The sequence below is a fragment of the Parasteatoda tepidariorum genome, chromosome 6 (genome assembly GCF_982258835.1).
Source record: "Parasteatoda tepidariorum strain Cologne lab strain chromosome 6, Ptep-v5.0, whole genome shotgun sequence".
Taxonomy (NCBI): domain Eukaryota; kingdom Metazoa; phylum Arthropoda; class Arachnida; order Araneae; family Theridiidae; genus Parasteatoda; species Parasteatoda tepidariorum.
Window position 1 is genome coordinate 80055240 of NC_141760.1, and position 19738 is coordinate 80074977.

The 19738-nt window shown below is 27.4% G+C and overlaps 1 protein-coding gene and 1 long non-coding RNA gene across 3 annotated transcripts in view; both read left to right on the top strand.

Moving 5' to 3' along the window:
- The first annotated feature begins 2479 nt into the window (after positions 1–2479).
- LOC107455055 (DNA-dependent protein kinase catalytic subunit) overlaps positions 2480–19738 on the top strand; it is a 136846-nt gene continuing 119587 nt past the window's right edge. For both annotated transcript variants that reach the window (XM_087166084.1, XM_087166086.1), the window contains exons 1-8: positions 2480–2750; positions 4615–4688; positions 9286–9378; positions 11244–11321; positions 12763–12871; positions 15347–15459; positions 15549–15648; positions 17829–17921. In XM_087166084.1, coding sequence (XP_087022210.1) covers positions 2594–2750; positions 4615–4688; positions 9286–9378; positions 11244–11321; positions 12763–12871; positions 15347–15459; positions 15549–15648; positions 17829–17921 — 817 coding nt within the window. In that variant the 5' untranslated portion in view covers positions 2480–2593. The remainder of the gene's footprint in view (positions 2751–4614; positions 4689–9285; positions 9379–11243; positions 11322–12762; positions 12872–15346; positions 15460–15548; positions 15649–17828; positions 17922–19738) is intronic.
- On the top strand, positions 5426–6794 carry LOC147808171 (uncharacterized). The gene is made up of 2 exons (XR_015434924.1): positions 5426–5789; positions 6650–6794. It is a non-coding gene; the product is annotated as an uncharacterized LOC147808171 (long non-coding RNA).

Sequence of the window (19738 nt, forward strand, 5' to 3'; positions counted from 1 at the left end):
CTCTACTCAATGCCATTATTTCAAAGGAAGTGTGTATACCTTGCTTATGTAGAAAATTTCTTTTAATAGGGTGCAGTAGGAATGTATACAGGAGCATGGCATACTGTCGTTTGATTGTTTTTGTTATGATAATCCTAAATTAAGCATTTTTTATTCATGCAAAATTGCTTAAATTTTTTTTCCAATATTCATCTATATAATATAATTTAAATATAATAAAATTTAAATGGGCAAAAAATTAATAAATGTATGTGTATGCATAAGGTAACAACTCTTTATTATTATAATAAACTTTAAATTATGTTATAAAATAAACAAATAAATAAAAAGAGTGAAACCACTGTAACCAGGTTCTAGTTAAAATTAGTTGCAGTTAAAATAAATTGCAAAAGTTCAACATGCTATTTTTAGAAGAAAAAAAAGAAAGATCATATTTATAAAATTTGTAAATTTTAGTTCTCTCAAATTGCAAAATTTGCCATCACAATACTGCTTTTTGAACAAATAAAATACTCAAAAGTAAAGCTATATTTTTTAATTAAATTATCCGTACTCAAAAATCTAGTAGATGCTTTTGAAGAAAAAATGCTTGCAAATTTTAAAATTCTTTTGAGAAATTCCAGTTATCAGCCATCAACACTTAATACACAAAAAGTGAATTTAACACCTCAATCGTTATATATATATTTTTAAAAAATTATTAATAATAGGTCATTAATTAACAGGGTCATCTATTTTATTTGATAATAATAATTTCCAAATAATGCAAGACTGAAATTGATTTTTTGTGTACGTGCTAACATTAAATACAATTTTTTAAACTTCCGATTCTTGAGAAAATAAAAAAATATTGAGCTCTTATTCGTTTAGAAAATATAACGATTTTGATAGAAATATTTTAGTAGCGTATAAATATTAGTAAAACTAACTAGCAGATAATTTTATTTTGAGACATTTGCCAGAAATTTCAACAGAGTATGTAGATTAAATTATTCTTATGTCTCTAAGTTTTAACACTTTTAACATAAGAAATACGATGTTTTAACACCTTTGCATCTAGATTTCCAACGATTTTTCTTTGGTTCAACTTTCAAGTTTATTTTGAATTTAAATGTGAAGAAACAACATAAATGAAAGCTACGTGATATCAATGTAAACATTAAAATTGCTGATGCTAGTCGCTAAATCCTGAATAACTCTCTTTCAAGCTCGTTCGTAAACAACTGAAAAAACAAAATATTCTGATTTTCGATGCTGGAAAAATTATTAATTAGTGACTTTTCTCCCGAACAGTTAAACAAATTAAATACTGAATAAAATGTTTTAAAACTGCTATTGGAATAAAGCTAACAATCTGTATTAATACCTAAAACAAAAAGAATTTGCAATTAATGAGAATATAAATAAGTATTTTATGCTTTTTTTCGCAAATTGTCCTCACTAGCGGTAAATTCACATTTCTCGTAGCCTTGTAGCGCCATCTAATTTCCAGAACCAGAACTACAAAATCAAATGTAACAAAACTTTTATATGCTTTTAAAAATAATTCACAACCTAATTTTCCAAAAATAAACATTTTAGGTTCTGGCTAACAAGATTCTTAAATGTCGTGTACGCTATTTAATCTGTGTAACTGTTCGGCGGTTTTTAACATTACAGGTATACGGCTTTAGGACCACCTTAATGATTTTTCAAGTTTTCATAATGCAGAGCTGCCATCTAGTGATGGAATAAGTAAATCAAGCATATTTGAAATGAAAATAGAAGGGAGTAAAAAAAGAAAATTTAATTTTGGAAGGGATGAATTTTTGTGTCCTTGATAAATGAAGTCATTTGAGAATTTTTTAGAATTTAAAACAAGAATTTACTGACATTGTCAAAAAGTTAGAAAACAATTGTTTATATATTCAGATGAGCAAATATTTCCGAAATAAAGAAAGACTATTGATGTTTACGTTTTATAGAACGTAATATATTAACATTTATACTATGTTTTCAAATTTAATTAGTTAAAAACAAATAAAATGAATATGTAAAATTAACATATTAATATTTACTTACCACAACAGATTAGATATCTATTCCATGCTGCAAAATTTCAGTACGTGAAATTAACAAGCCATCGGCCATCACAAATATGAGCATGATCATTGGTGATTTAACAGATAGAAAAAGTCGCCACGATGATTGAAAAAGGTAACCCATTTTTCGTTGCCACCGGAAAGATGGGACCTTCATTTCTTCTTATGGGTTCCTTATAATCTATGAAACTCGTGAATCATATAACTGCTTGAGTTGAGATGTTTTATATATAATTCAAATTAAAATAATTAGTTAATTTCACTAGATTTAATTATGTTTCCTCAATCTTTTTATAAATTTTTGCGTTCGAAACTTTTTTAAAATTTAATGAATAATAGTATTAACTTATCAAACTATAATCTAACCGTAACTGTAACCATAGTACATCATTCAAGATAAATCACGCAAAATTTGAAAACAGTTGTAGGCCGTCTGCTATGTTGTCAGAAGATTTTAATGCTTTTATTAAGGAGAAAGTTAATGTATAAGAATTATATTATATTTTGCAAATATGGGGGATTTCTTAGATTTAATTCAGAGTCATTTGGACTCTCTGAAATTTGCTCAAGACTCTGATTCGATCTCTGAAAAAGAAGTTTCTATCTTAGAGACAATACAGAAACTTCATGATGATTATTTAAACTTTGATTTAAAAGAACAGGAAAGGGGTAAAATACTTTTTCAAAAATGAAAACTAATTTGCTCCACATATACCACTAATATTTCTTTCTGTAGTTTATTTGTCAGATATTCTCTATTTTTTGATTTAAATTCTAATAATGCATTTTAACAGGTAGATTATTTGTCTAAGACGTAATATGCTACTTATATGTACTTGGAGTCCTGTGATTTTTTCTATTGTAATTGAAGATAAAGGAGAAAATTATTTAGAATCTCTGCCTCAAAATAAAAGAATTTTACATTCTTGTGACTTTCTAATAAAGGTTATATTATTAAAGATTTAAATTTTATCTAACAAAAGGTAAATGTAGACTTAATAATTATCAAAGATTTGATACATAATTACAGTTTTTAAGGGGAGACATTTCTGCATCTGAAAGTGATAGGGAGATATTTTAGTATCATAATCAGTCCCGCAAACTGATCTCCAAGGTGTTAAATAGATTTTAAACATACAAATTTTTTTACAATAAAAAATGTAAATATTTGCTAAGGAAGGACTATGAATTTTATCTTTCGAGTTACTCCCTTTCTATGATGTTTTTTTTTTAGTTTCTCACGTGTTGCTACCCGGAAGTTACCATGACTTGACGATTATTCTGCCACCACTCACAATACGGAAGTCTCCCCAGTGATAGTGCCATCTGCACTAAAGTACTTGTATTTACAACTAATTAGAAAAATATGTGTTGTGCTTTGTCTAGATACGAATATGGTTATGTATATTACTTATAGAGACTGCTGCATTCAGTCTCTTCTTCATTCATTTCTATATCACTGCTAGGAGGCATTTCCGTATCGAGATCTGCCTCACCAACTACAATCGCCAAGGTGCCAGATTGATTTTAAACCAGAAATTATTTTTTAAAGGGAACAAAAATTTGTGAGATTTGCCTCGGGTGACTACGAGTTAGAAGATATTTTCATATCGTGATCTGTCGCCCTTATTACTGTCAACAAGGTACCAAATAGATTTTAAACTTCCAATTTTTTTTTTTTTTTTTTAAGAAATATGTATTTGTTTGCTTGGGGATAGCTATGAATTATACCTTTTGAGTTGGGTCGGTCCCTTTCTGTGATGTTTTTTTTAGTTTCTCTAGGGCCACTGCCCGCAAGTTGCCAAGACTTGGCGATTATTCTGCCACAGAACACGATACTGAAATCTCCCCACGAGTTTTACCTACCCTTCAAGTTCATCCCTTTTTGTGGTGTTTTTTTTAGTGTTGCGTGGACCGCTGCCCGGAAGTTGCCAAGACTTGGTGATTATTCTGACATAGGTCATGATACGGAAATTTCCCTGTTAGCTTTCATGTAATTGAAGGAAAAAATCATATAGCTCAATTTTTAATAATACACAATGTTATCGTTATGAAAAAAAAAATATTTTTCACAAGTGTTGTGCAAGCTTATAGGAAAAGTGTATACAATAAATTTTTAAGTCATAAGAGAAGCAAAGACACTATTTATTATTTCAAATTATTCCTTTTTTTTTAAAAAATTAAGTTACCTTTAAAAGTTTTATCAATTTGATATGTCTGTTTTTCTATTCCTTAGATAATGATTTTCGTTATTTGTTTAGAAACTAATGTAATATGATCTTAAATGATAATTTTTATTTTGATATTGTGATCATTGTGCTATGCATTTAACCTTTCTAATTAATAATGATGAGTTTTTATCCATGTGTTTTGCTAAATTTTCAAATATTACAAAGTGAAGTGTTATGAGATACAGCTGATAAACAATAAATTTTTTAATTCATCACAATCTTGAAAATAATTTTAATGTGTAGCTATAATAGTTTTTTTAAAAAGTTATGTGTATTAATGTATGCATGTTTTGCTATTTTAGAAATTGGTAATGCACGAATTTTCTGCAATGATGGAATTCTTAGTCTTTTAAGAAACCTATTGATAGTGAAAGAGGTAAAATTTTATTATTTAAAGGTATTATAGTTTTGTGGATACAATTGAGTATTTCAACTACCTACCTTACATGCTTATTTTCATACTGATATTTTACTCCATCAGCCTAATTAGTATGTAATAGGCTGATTAATGTTATTAAACTTGAGAAATAATTAAAAGTTGCAGGGATCTGTATTTAATAATGTTTCATTGCTTTGGTTAAAAAGCTTGGGTAGTCCTGCTGTGTGAGCAATGCATTAGAAAGAAAAATCTTGCAATTGTAATTAGTTTGCAGTTAAAGTAGTGTTTGAATATAACATGTTAAAAAATCAGTCTAAGTACTCAGAACTAGTACCAGTGGCTATTCAAAAAAGTTGTTTTTTTTAGATAATTTTTTTCATCTTTGTTATTATTTATTGAGAAGGGAAATTTAAAGCTGATGAGTGAATTTCAAAACAGATTACAGTTGTAAATTACTATCATTTTCTAACGCAGGTTGTATTATAACAAACAGATAAATTATAAAAGTAAACAGTAAAACTTTTTTTTAGATATTACTCTATTTTATATTTTATAATTAATTGGAAATGTTTTATTTTTCAACCTTTTCCAGGTATTTAGATTGTTTTAGCTCATTTTTTCATTTTAATTTGAAAGATATGTTTCTATAAAACATTTCTTCTGTTTTTAATGATTTAAATAATGACTATAAAGTAATGGCTATATCACACGAGAGAAAATACGTGCAACTGCAAGTGTAAGTGCAACTGTAAGTGAAATTTCTCCAAAAATTGCTCGTGTGATATAGAAATCACGGTTGCACGAAATATCTGCAACCGTTCAGGCAATTTCTTTCATGAACCAATCAGATCGTTTGCTTTTATGACGTTTCAATTTTATGTGATGACGTATACAAATGTAAATAAAAATGGCGGCGATGTTGGTGAAGAGTATGATCGGATGAAATTTTTTTATAGACGAAACGGAACAGTTTTTTAGTTTAATAATAACATTTTCTTTAAAATCAAAGCATTAAAAATACTTTCACACGATGAAATAACCATCTCAATGCAGTTGATGTACTACCATAACAGGAACCTGCACATCATTTTAGTATCGGTGAGTATAGTACACTATTTTCTAGATAAATTTTCTTTTAAAATATTTATTTATTTTAAGCTAATAAAATTAAAACTTATTATAATTTGTTCCGATCAAAGTTTTAATTACTTTAAATGGAAATAATTTCTATTTTTATATATGTAAAGATTTATACTGGCGAAAAGCTTTACTTTGAAATATTCGCCAAGCAACTCGCCAAACTTTGTTACATTATTATAACATAAAATATAATAATGCTTATATTTCTTTATTTTCAAATTTTAAACTTTATTACTGTTGATTGTAAAAGCATGTGTCCGATTATTTGAAATTTTTTTATTATTATAATTATTTGTGAATTAATTATTTTATTCTTCCCTAAGAATTCTTTTAATTTTTGAAAATCTAAAATGCAAATTTCCAATCTCCTTGTCTGTTTCTACATTCATCCCCTCTAATCTTTTTTTTTTGTGTGTGTGTGATGATTTACTAATGATACTTTACTTTTTATTTATACTTCACATTTATATTTTGATACTTAGCTTTTCTACAATGACAGTAAGTATGTAAGTGTACCTTACTAATTTTTCAATATACATAAATTTTTAGTAGTCTTCGATCATAAATACAATCTATTTTTCTTAAAACAAATTTCAATCCAAACATAAGAACTACAAAACCAAATATACCTGCCATATTTCATTAGTGTATAGAATAATCTTAGAACTCTAATCAAAATATCTGTCAAACTTAAAATAAGTTTAAAGGGGATACCTAAGGGCTTAAATGATTTCAAATTAATGGTATTTAATCTCTCTTATTCTAATAATGTGTTGGTAAAATTTTATCATGAAAGTGATTTCTTTCTTTTATTTCAGATATTTCGTATAATCCTGTAAGGTTTGTCTGGTGAAGAAGGAAAGAGATACAATACTGTTTTTATGAAAGAAATTAAAAAATAAGAAATGAAAATGAATAATGTTCTAAATGTTTCACTTGACAATAAATGTTTTGTTTTTTAAATTGATTCTTGTATTATTTAAAATGCAAAACAAAACACGTAAAAGTCTGTAACAAAATAATATGATACATAAAAAGTATGTTCTTAATAAAATATTGTTTTTTTTTTTCATAGTTATAAATAAATTTTAATTTATATACTGTATATTACAATAAATTTGTCCTAAAATAAATCCTATAATTTTTAATTAAATTATCTCATATCAATAAAGAATGTTTTAAATTTTACAATGATAAATTGTAAGTATGACATTGAAAATCCTCTTATATTTAAAAAACAATTTTACTAAGAAATTGGAAAAAATAATTTTCATAAAAGTGATATTCCTGATATGCAATGTGTAAATGAATAAAATTGATGATCCCTTAAAAACTAAACTAAACTCAGCGGCGCGACAGCCCACAGAGGACCAAGGCCTTCTGTGCCCACCTCAGTTTTCTTGTCCTTTAGGCTCTGGGATGCAGGAGCATTTGTTCCGGTTAGGTGTTCAGCCATACGTGAAACCCCCAGTGTTTAGCTCCCAAGTATGCTTGGTACTCATTTATCGACCCACTGAAGGAATGAAAGGCTGAGTCAACCTTGCTCGGCCCGAGGATCGAACCAGGGACCTGTGGCACGACAGCGCGAAGAGCTACCGCTCAGCCACCGGGCGTGATGATTCCTTAATGCAATGTAAATTAATTTGATGACAATAAAATTCTGACACATTGTAGTATAGACATTATTTATTATGTATTTTTTAGACTAAATTAAAAAAATAGAATTGATTTGATAGAACTAATAGTTTTGATGTTATAAATATTTTATGAGCAAAAGGAAAGTCAAAAATTGTATATTTCATACATTAAACCCTCATTTCTTCTAAAGAATTATTTCAAAGAACTATGTTTTTTAATTAAGCTTAAAAAATTAAATTTGAAGAAATGCCTTACTTGTTTAGATAGCAATGTCAGTTGCATAAAATGGTATAAGTCATAAAATTGTCCTTTCTACACATGAAACTTTTATAAATTTTCGAGTAGCTAAACTATTAAATCAGACAGCTTGTTTTTATTCTCATTCGATTTAGTGTATACATAGATAACGATACCGCACTTGCCTAGCTAGCATGTTAGATAGTAAATATATATAAATAAACTATGCTTTTACAGGGTGCGGAGCCAAATTCAGCAAAAAATAAGCAACTTTTAAGAACATTTTAGGCACTCAAAAAATATTTTTAAGCACTATGTAAATTGACAAAATGCAAAAATAAATCTCAGACTTCACATGATCATGATAAAATAACTAGAATTTGACAAAGAACTCTTTTCTTGATTATATTAGCCATTAAAAAATGATCAAGAGATTTTTCGGTTCGATTTCAGAGGGTGAAAAATAAAGCCTGAAATTGAGAATATCTTGCAAAATACAGCAGAGTTGCACATGAGAAAGCAAGGATCTCACCGAACCCAGCTCACTAGACGCACATGCGGACTCACAAGTACTTTACCAAACCTGTAAAATGATTGGCGCTTTCATATGCTATGGACTGACGGTGCGCTGAAATTGATCGTGGTTGAATGAATTCTGAAAACGTGAAATAGAAAAATGTGAAAAACACGTTTTTACATAATACGTGGCGAAAATCGACATTCCCTTTCATAAATTTCATTTTCGAAAAGGGAAAATAAAGCACCTTTTAAAAACACCCATTAAGAAAAGCACCTTTAAGGGCCTTTAAAAAATGAAAATCGAAAATAAGCACTTTTCAAAAACGCTACGCACCATGTTTTATACCTTAGTCACTCAAATCAAGATAAAAAAAAATTGTCAAAATTCTAGATAGTATTTAAGTCCATCCCCCTTTCACTCCCTTATCCTTTTAGAGACGCAGCATGTATTTAAGTCCATCTCCCTTTCACCCCCTTATCCTTTCAGGGACGCAGCATGAAATTCAATGATATCTTAATATCATCTCATATTATGAGGTAGAAATCATAATCCTTTTTATACTATGCTACTTCACTATTGGGGAAATAAAGTTTTTTAGAATTTTAATTTGCTGCTGAAAAAAAGACTTAACACAAATACAAATGTAAAAAATTAAATCAAAATCAATCAATATTCTACAGCGTCTGTGATTTCTTTTTCCTCCCTTTACGAACATCGTTCAGAAACTATGATATAATAAAATATGATAAAATAAAATATGAGCCAAAAGTAAAGATAAATAACAAAATATGGTAACCCAATTACATGCAACCGTTCAGGCAATTAAGCAACCCTTTCGGCAACTCCGAACGGAGGAATTGCGCTTAGAGTTTCACTTACACTTGCAGTTGCACATATTTTTCTCTCGTGTGATAGAGGCATAAGTGAATTTTTAAATAAAGATAATTATTATTTTTAATAAAAAATAACAATAATTTCTTAAATATTAGTACTTAATAATTCTATTTTTAATTTTAATGCTACTATATTGAAAATCTATGTTTTTTTTTTTTTTAATAGCTGAGAAATGTCAAATTGAATTGTTTTAAGTTGCTGAATGATATCATTGAAAGCAGTGGTTCCCTGATTGGAGAATATGGATTTGATATTTTGGTGAGTTCTCATTATGATAAAGGATTGATAAAAGCTTATTATTACTTATTTATTTGTAAAATGTGTTCACCAAAGTAAATTATTTTGAAAATGTATTTGATTTGAATAAAATGTTCATGTTATTAACCGTTTTAAGAGCAGAGACTTTTTTGAACTTTTACCCAAATTAAAGGAAACTATTCTAATTTATGTAAGATTTCAATAATTTAATGGGGAAAAAATATCTAAATTTTGTTTTAATAACTAAAAAAAATTTTAAAGCTATTTTTTAAAATTTTTTTTTTTTAAATTAAAGAATAAAATTTTTAATATTTAAAATTTTTTTAAAAATTTTATTATATAATTATTTGTCTTGATTGAAACTATAATTTAAAAGCAAAACTGTCTATGTGGCGACACTCTATTTGCCTTACACAGAGTAAGTAAGTATGTTTCTAAAGAAGTCTTCGAACACATAGTAAATTTTAAGTAATCTACTGAACTTTCTTGATTACCTAGAAAAGCCTGATGTGTGAATAATTCTGAAAAAAATTAATTTCATGTTGAAGGAAGAATAAAAATTGTTATTCTAAGTGTTGAATAACTTTTACGTCGCATGTGTGATGAACTGCAGTTTAAAATATAAATATATGTTAAATCTGTATACAATATGATCAAACTGTGCACTAACTTGATTTTTATGTAAAAAAAGTTGAGCTTTGAAAAGGTATTAACATTAGAATTTTACATTGTTTGCAAAAAAGTAGCAGAATGTCCCATAAAAGCAACATTATACATTCTTAATTAGGGACCTTAGTAGAAATTGGTCCTTAATTCTTGCATCTATTTCTATGATTCATGTCAATTAAGGTTTTACAAATTACTGTAGAACCGTAACCTCCTTCATTCTAATCCTTTTGTTAACCAAAGTTGATTCCAAAGTGTTTTTCAAGTGCTCATATAGTTATTTTCTTTTAAATTTCAATAATATGCTATGATAATACACCAAGTTTTCAAAATAAAATACACTTTTTGTACTCCATGACTATACATGAGACAGATCATTTTATGTAAGTATCAAATAAATGTTTTGCTATTCAGTTGCTTTGGTTCTGTAAAAGAAATTACAATAATTAAGATACTATTGTAATTTCTGTTGTTCTAATCCGTCCTTTCATTCTTACTAGTGTAATTTAGCTAAAAGTAAATGTCTTATGTTATGTGTGATAGTTTTGTAAAATATTGCAGTGCATGTGGAATCAGGAAAAAGCCTTATGGAGGTTGATAAGGATTATTAATTGAATGAAATTAATTTCAAAAATCAATGAGATAAGCTTACGATTCATAATTAGATGCCGATCTATGCAAATGAGTTATTTAAAGACATAATGAAAGAGTTCTGCTATCTAGGGCAATTGTATAAGAGAAGAATTAAGTTTATATTTCTCTTATACTATTAAAAATGATGTTAGTTTTTGGTATTAAATTTAAATATATTGCACTGTTGAAAAGAAAAGAATTTAAATAATGAGTTTGTTGATGAAAGAAGATTAAGAAATGATGTTAGCTATGTAATCCATATAAGGTTTTGTGCCAATGCGTAGTTTAATCAAAGTATTGCTGTAATTGAAATAAAACTGAAATTTCTTATTTAACTTACAAATATATTTAAATTAATTCATTCAGGTTACACATAACTTATGAAAAAAATGTGTTTCGATAAATTTATTTATTGACTTTTATTTGCTTAGTTTTAAACTCGTGCATCATTTATTAATTTATGCTTTTTATTAGTATTTTACTTACCAAAAAGTAAATCTTTGTGAAAGTATATTATTTGATAGATTTAGAATTATAACATTATTATTATTTTTTTTAAATGGTAGGAAGTCTGCAAAAAGTATATGAAACAACGTGATGCTACAGCAGAAGTGAAAAAGGCTAGCATGATAACAATATCAAAGGTAAAATTAGTTTCGTTACATTATGTATTTATAGTTTGAAAACAGTTTGTTAAAAATTAATCTTTCATTTTTTATGTTTGTATGTATTTTCTTCTTCTTTTTTTGCTTTTTAATTAACATTAATAAAAATACTTGATAATTATAGAAGGTCTGCTTTCTTAGTTTTGAAATTAATTTTTCCTTTTTAAATTATTGGTAATGGCAGTATTTCCTTGGCAGTATGCTTTATAAAATATTTCCACATAGGCTGATGGATAATAATTAAATTTCAGGGTGAGATCCAGAGAACAGCTTGCAAAATGTGTATAATATACATAAATAACCATTTTGTTATTGGGATCTAAATCACCCAGACAACTATTTGAATTTTGTACGCCAATTTCTTTTAAAGAATAAAGAATTGAAATATCTTAACTGGATATGAAAATTATTGATAACCTGCTATTTTGTTAATGAAAAATACATCATTTATATGGCTCATATTGTGTGTGCTCAGCAAAAGAAACAGAATACGTTTCTTTAAAGAAATTACCCAAGATTAATTTCTTAACAAAAGGGGTAATTTGTATCTTTTATGTAAAGTTACATGATTGTAGATCCAAGAAAACTAGTATATTTCACGGATAGTAAACTCCTAATTATTCACTCTGAGTTTATCCACGGTAGATTTTCCGCTTTTGGGTTTATTCAAGTTCTGATTGTTTTGAAAGATTGTGATGTCAAATGCTATAATAAATTCTTATTAAACTGTACTGTTTATTTGCTCATAATCTATTCTGTATCAATATATATTATCTCCATGATTCTGTCATACAAAAATTTTTTGATGTGAAATTGTATTTGAGGTAAAGATTTAAATTGGATGAAATGAGTTTGCTTATTTTTTTTTCATTAGTATTGTAGTTAAAAACACGAATTATAATCAGTGAAGAGTTGTTCCAAAAACTGTAAAACATATACATGGGCATTTTGTGGATTAACCGCAAAATTTATCCAACTGTATTGTCTGAACATTTGATTCCTCCGATAGTGAAGAGTTTACTATGTTTTATCTATAATTGGTTTTAATTTTGTGTGGCTGGAAATCATATTTATATTAGAATAAACTTACAGATTTTGTATATTATCTTTTGCATTTAAAAAAAAATATTTTTAAAATTAAACTCAGTAAATAGATTAATCTAATGTTAAAAATTTCTACTGCAAGGATTAAATTTTTAGAATATCTAAGTGCAACTCTTTTCACTGGTCTGTTGGATGGTTAATATGCTTTTAAGTAACAATTTTATTTTATGTTTATGTATTTAAGATAGAAAACTCTTAAAACTTTATACCCTCTTTTTCATCAAATACTAAAAAAGAAAAATAATTAATTTAATTTTGTATCATATATGTTTTTTTTATCACTTTTTAAGCTTTTTAATTTGTGAAAATTTTGTAGATTTTAGAAACTTGTCATGGTTATAATGGAGAAAAGAGAATTGATGTCAAGTCTCTTATTGAAGATTTGTTTTTTCAACTCACTACGGGGGCAAAATTGTCTCCTAAAGGTATCCTCCTTTTTTCTTTTAAATACTTTTAATATGTATTGTAATTTTTTTTATTCCCTTATTATTTCAAATAACAATAGTATAAAAATTATGAGAACCTTAATTATGCATAAACTCAATTATTCAGGTGAAAAAATCCTACTTCTTTATTTTGAGGATAGTATTGATATCATTGGGCAAACTAAACAAGCTGTTGCTAATGTCTTTGTTTTTTTAATGTTTTTGTTGCTTTAGAAAGCAGCTAAGATGATAGATTTAACCAATAATAGAAGTGAAACTAAATTTATGATTTAATCAAATAAAACTATTATAATACTAAACTGCTATTATAAATCCTTTGAAAATTAATAACTATACTTTTAAAACTGTTATTCACTTTAAATATGTGTGTACAATGATATTAAAGAGTAATGACATAAGAATTGAAATAAGAATAAAAAGATTATCTCCGTTCAATAAATGTTTCTATAATGGCTTTAGAAACTAACTTATATCAGAATTTAAGAAAACAAAAGAATTTTGCTTGATATGCCGAACTTTACGAAATAAATACTGGATGCTTCATAAAGTTGAAGAGAACCTGTTAAATATATTAAAATATTTGATCCAATAAAATATGTAAAATGTCTTACATAATAAAGTATACCTAACAATGTCAAAATAGTATAATTATCTCACATTAGATAGTTAGATCACTTAAATAGATATGATGATGCATATTCAGTAAAGATAAAAACCTTATTAAGAATGTACACTCTTTTGGGGGCTGGAGGATGTTGAAAAAGCATTAAAGCAGATAGGAGTAATATGAAATAAAATATTACTCCTATGTGGAAAACATGTGCTTAACATATATGGGCATAATACATATATGGTATAATATGGCCTAATATTGTCTGGTGGAGAGACAGCCTTGGTCAAGCCTTGGCACAGTGCTCAAGAAGAAAAAATATAAAAATTGTGTTTAAATAATGTAATACTTGGCGACCATGAAAACTTGAGACTTTGCTTAAATTATTGTTGTTGTTGTTGCTTATCCCCTTGGTCTAGAGCCCTAGACCAAGTTCAGAAGATCATGTCGCATCAGCAAGTCATAGACAGTCTCTCCATCACTCATCAGTTGCTTCACAGAGGCACCAATGCAATCCAAAAGATGAGATGGAGAAGTGATGGCCGAGCAATGACAATAGGCATAAGTCTTTTCTTTCACTCTGAAGGTCAAACACTTTATTTTGCCGGTCGTAAGTCTTGACAAAGCTGTTTGAGCAAATCTAGGACAAGTGCACTGCAGGGATAATCTGGGGTTAAATTATTGTTAAATCAACATGTAAATTACTGTTAAATGTAAAAATATGTAATATTTTGTGATGGTTGTAAACAAGGATATACTGGAAGAACAGACAAAAAGTATCCTGACTCCTACCTATAAAAGATCTAATAATTTAATATATATATATTTTTTATTAATTGTAAAATTTTTTATTTAATTCTAAAATTTTTTATTTTGTTATATTTTGTGTTCTGTAATTTTTTCTATTCTTTTTAAAGTTAGTTAAAAGTAAAAATTATACATGTAGCATCATTTCATGCTGCTGCATTGCTCCACATTTTGACATGAAATTCCAAAGTCACCCAAAAATCATTAAAAAATGAATACGCATATGTGGTGTTTGTATTTTGTAAAATGGTTTATTTTATATATCAACTAATTATATTAATTATTGTTTCTATTTTGTAAAGTTTCTTTAGTTTGATCTATGGTCATTTTATGATCTATCTGAAATTTGGAAAAAGACTCTTGCAATTACCAGCAACTTTTATGCTTTATTAGAGGTTAAAAACAAAAGAAACAATGAAATTTAATCTAAAATTTTTTCCGAATATTGTTCAATTTTTTTCCTCTTAGACAGTTTTGACTGTTAAATTCGATTTGGAACATAAATATTTTGATTAAAAAGTTCTAAATTATGTTACCATTTCTATATCTACTGATAGAACTTTATTGTTCATGCGTTAATTATAGTTAAACTGTGTTATAAAACAAATTTGTGTAAGTTTTTTAGTTGTATTATGACATTAAAAAAGTAGCAAAATTAGTAACATATAAATAAGCCCAAGCTTATGATACATTTTCCATTTTTACTGCTGAACTTTATTTTTTACTTGTGTATTATTTTAGGAGCAGTAAAATAAAACAAATTTGTTTAAGATTTGAGGTATATTCGAACAAATTAACAACACAGTAAAAATATCAGTAACATACTAAAAAGTTCAAACTTATAATATATTTTTCTTTGTATTGACAGAACTTTATTTTTTATTAGTGTAAGAATTTAAAAATTGTATATTAAATTTTTTTTTAAAATTTGAGTTGTAGTAAAACATATAAAAAAGTTTGATGTAGAAAAAGTTAAAATTTATATGTTTGCAATGTAATGTTTTTGAACCTCATTAATTAATTTTTTCCCTCTCTAGCTAAGGAAGAAGTTTTATGCCTCATAGGTATCATTGCTCATTATTATCCTGAAGATTTTATTCCTTATCAAGAAAGAGTTTTGTCTATGTTTTTACAAGAGCTTAAATCTCAAGTTAGTGTATAATTATTTAATAAATCTATTTAGAAACTCTTTGCTTTGTCTTATTAAAAATTTATTGCAAATATTTTGATTTATTTTAGATGAGTGCAAAAGTAAAAACTTTTAATGTTAGCACAGTTGCTGGTTGTCTATTGGGATTGAAGGAGTATCTTTATAATTTTTCTGTTATGTGCTCTGAAGGTATGTTTAAAGCTTGTATACTTTAATTTCTCAAAATTATTTTGAATGAAAATAAACATTGGGGCGAATACCAGCTGCCAGTACAATTTTTTTTTATTCTGCAGATTTTTAAATTTTAGAATACACTCTTTTTCATAATATATTCATTTGTTTATTTTTTGACATATTTACTTATAAAATTTAATATTAAACCTTACCATCTGAATTATTAAGGTTTGAATATTAGAGACAAGCAAACTGCCATTTGCGCAGGATTATTCTTAATTCCCTACTACAGTTAAATAAATAAGCAAAAAATGAATGCTACAAAACAAACCTTGCATTAACAAATCAAGTTTTGTATACAACTCTTACAGGTGTTTTATGTTTGAGCTCTTGATCACATTAATGAAGTAATTCAGTTTTTTGCCAGGCTCTTATTTAACATGTAATTATCAATGGTATTGACAGATCGGTGACCCTTATATGCAGTTTTGTTTAATCCAGCAAAAGGAGTAAAGAAACAATGTCTTTCTCATAGCCTTTACAATAAAAAGTCCCATATGTAGTCAATACTGTAGTACTGGGTTGAATGGAGTCTGGCAGGAATTTAACTAATGTTTGATGAGTGCTGAGCTGTGTGACCAAAGGTTTACACATAGAACACCTATAAAGGCTGAAAATAATAAATACTGCTTGTAGTGGTAAGTAAAGGATTTTAACTTGCATTGTAGTAAAGCATGCGTGTGTGTTGTACTATGAAACTCTTAGTTGGTCTGAGTTAAGTTTCATTTAGCCATAAAAAGGTGATAATTTCTGTTTGTAGTGATCAAAAAACCGTTAAAACTTGTAATGTCATCAGAGTTAAAACTACATTAAAAAACTGATACTTTTAGTTTAAATTTATGTTGAAAATAATTTCTGTTTGGAGATATGATGATTCTGTTTTTAGTCGCCAGGAGGAGAAAAAGTTTACTATCTCATTCAGCACAAACCTTTAGTTAAAATTTTAGTATTCTAGCTAGTTGTAAATTCGTTGGAATTTTATGTGATGCCAAATTCCTTTTGGGGATAATATTATGATTAATTTTGCGTGTAAAGCAGTAGAAAACAGGAAAAAATTGTCACTGTAAGAAAATAATTGAAACATGTATTTTCATGAAGCAATCAAAATTTTGATTGTCAGTTCCCTTTGATGATAATATCACAATAAATACCGTTTTTATCGGGCTGGAAACTATTGAAACTTATATATTGTAATTAAGCACAGAGCTCATGTAAAGATTGATAGCTAGTTGGAAGTTTTCAAAATTTTGATTGCAAGGTTTCATTATTATAAATACGAAAGCTAGTCAGTAAAAATGTATTAATAATAATAAAATTTTTAGTACAGTACAGAACCTTTTATCCGGAAATCAGAAAAACGGAAAACCAAAAAACCGGAACGAAATTCGATAAATTTTCCCATCATTTAAAAAAATAATTTTTTTTTCCTCATAAGATTTCGGGATTTTTCTTTCTTTTTTTAAAGATGTTTACTTTACCATCATTTTGGAAATAATTATTAGCGTATTACTTCATCGTTTTTTCTTCTTTTTAAGATTATTTCCAATTTTTTTTTTTTTTTTTAGTTGGCAATAGTTGGCAGTTTTTTTTAGTTTAACAATAAAAAAACGGCTTTTTGTAGCGATTCAGAAAACCGGAAAAATCAGTTATCCGGAATAGCGATGGTCCCGATCGTTCCGGATAATCGGTTCCCTACTGTATAAGATATTAATATTTTCTTGTAAATTGTAAAACTTGTATAAGAGATTATGTAATTTAAACATTTTCCTAATTGCATGTCTTTAGGCATTAAAGCTTTATTAATTTTTAGTCTGTCTACTTTTAGAAAATGTAATTTGAATAGAGTTTTTAAAAAATGTAGTTTGAATGAAATATTGTGTTTTTATTTGTATAGAGAATACTATGACATTTATGAAGCCTGATTATACAAAACTAGGTATTGCAACATCACTTTGAAAAATATTCTTTTTTTGGCTGGAGAAAAATATTGCCTCATTTTTATGAGATTTAATGTATTTATTTATCCATATTTTGTTCTAACCTTTTTTAAAAATTAATATTCTGGATTAACTTTTTTAAAATCTATGAATTCATTGCTTTAAAAATGTATTTAAATGAATTTTTTTTTCTTTCAGACACTGAAAACTCTTATTTTATTTTTGACACCGCACGAAAGCTTATTTCAAACACTGAGAAATTTTCTTCAAAGTCATCAGCTATAACAAGAGGTATTTAATTAAAGTTATACTCATTTTTAATATTTTGTACATGGCAGTGATACTATTTTTAAATCAACGATACTCAAAATATTAAAAGTCCCGCAGTGGACTGATTGGTGAGACACGGTTCCCAGCAGATCACCGAAGTCAAGCATCACTGGCTACGGTCAGTGTGCGGGTGGGTGACCACTTGGATCAGTCTGCGTAGGGACCGAGGGTGTGCGGTATTGGTCCTCGTTAAACTGTGGTACCGTAAAGTGCTCAACTTCGCGCACAGGTCGTCGGGCTACCGAAGCGGGGGTGCCATCTCCTCCGCAGAGGATCAAAATTGTGATGGCATGTCTTCGGATCATCCTCCGGGATGTTTCCCAGACCGTCGCCAATAGCCTATTGTGCAGCTCTAGTGCGACGTAAATTAACAACAACAAAATATTAAAAAAAATTAACATTACTTTAATTTTGGCAGCACCCGTGTTGAAGCAAAAATGCAGAACGTGTATATTCTTGTATAGTAAAAACAAAATGCTTAGAGTTCATTTTTTTTTCCCATTTGCTTCTGTTATATGTAGATTAATTGCTTTGTATAGCATTTTTTTAAAAGTTAATAATTTTATAAGGAGATGGAGAGAGAGCTATTTCTAATAAATTATGCAAATTGCATAATTTTTTTTCAATTTATCTCAACTTTGAGTATCAATAATTCAAAGAAATTTTTTAATTCTGTTAAATAAATGTTCTACGAAATTTAAATCACACACATCAAAGACAAGTGAAAAAAACCCGTCTCGTGCATTTATATTCATATCTACAAATATTACAAAAATTTACGCATGAATTTTTCTCTCACTGTGACGTTGCCAATTGTTTGAAAATTTGGATTAAGGTCCTATTCAGGAAAGAGTTACATTGATTAACAAGTTAAGGTCTTAAGTTGTATAAAAAAACTGGAAACTAGTTAATTGTAATTTACTAGTTTCCAGTTTCTTTTATACAACTTAATGATAATTTTCATAAATATAAATGCATTTAATTAATAATGCTTTAAAACTGAGGAACTAATGTGAAAAGAAAACTGGATTTTCAACTTTGGAAATTTCTCTCAGTGAAATCTCCTGGATGCATCACTGTTTTAATTTCCTCAATTTTCAAAATACAAGTATAAAATTTTGTTGCAATAGGAATATTTTCTAGGAAGCTTAAAAGTTATAATAACTTCTTGTTGAAAAAGTTTCTATAAAACTATTTATTTTTTATTATTCATAGCATGAATATTTCTTATGGTTTTGAGATTATAACTTATAAAGCAAGTAATGTTAGAAATTTCATATGATTAATTTATTTTCCAATAATAATATTTTGGACCTGTATTGTATTTTTTTAAAGAATCTTAAATGAAAGTAACTTCTTTGCAGCTGAGCAGTGCTGAATTAGTTTTTACTTGCATGCTTTATTTTATTTTTATCTTATGATGATAAAAGTTAAGGGTGGGTATTTATGAAAATTATCCAGTATTTTGGGAGTTTTTCAAAAATTTCTTACCATGTGCATAGTGGTTGCAATGTTGGTATAAGTGTTACAATGCTATTCTATATATTTTGAAATTTGACTATATTAATATTTTCAAATTTGTAAAAATTTCTGCTTATCTTTAAAATGTTTATGATAGGGTGGATTTCAAATTTGAGGCAATTTTGTTGTCAGGCAAAAGAATATTTTTTATTACAGAATTTTATACCCTGTTGGCTTAAATGTTAGAGATTTCTGGAATTAAATGTGATAAAGATTTATTACATATAATATTATAGTGATTTATCTAACACTTCATT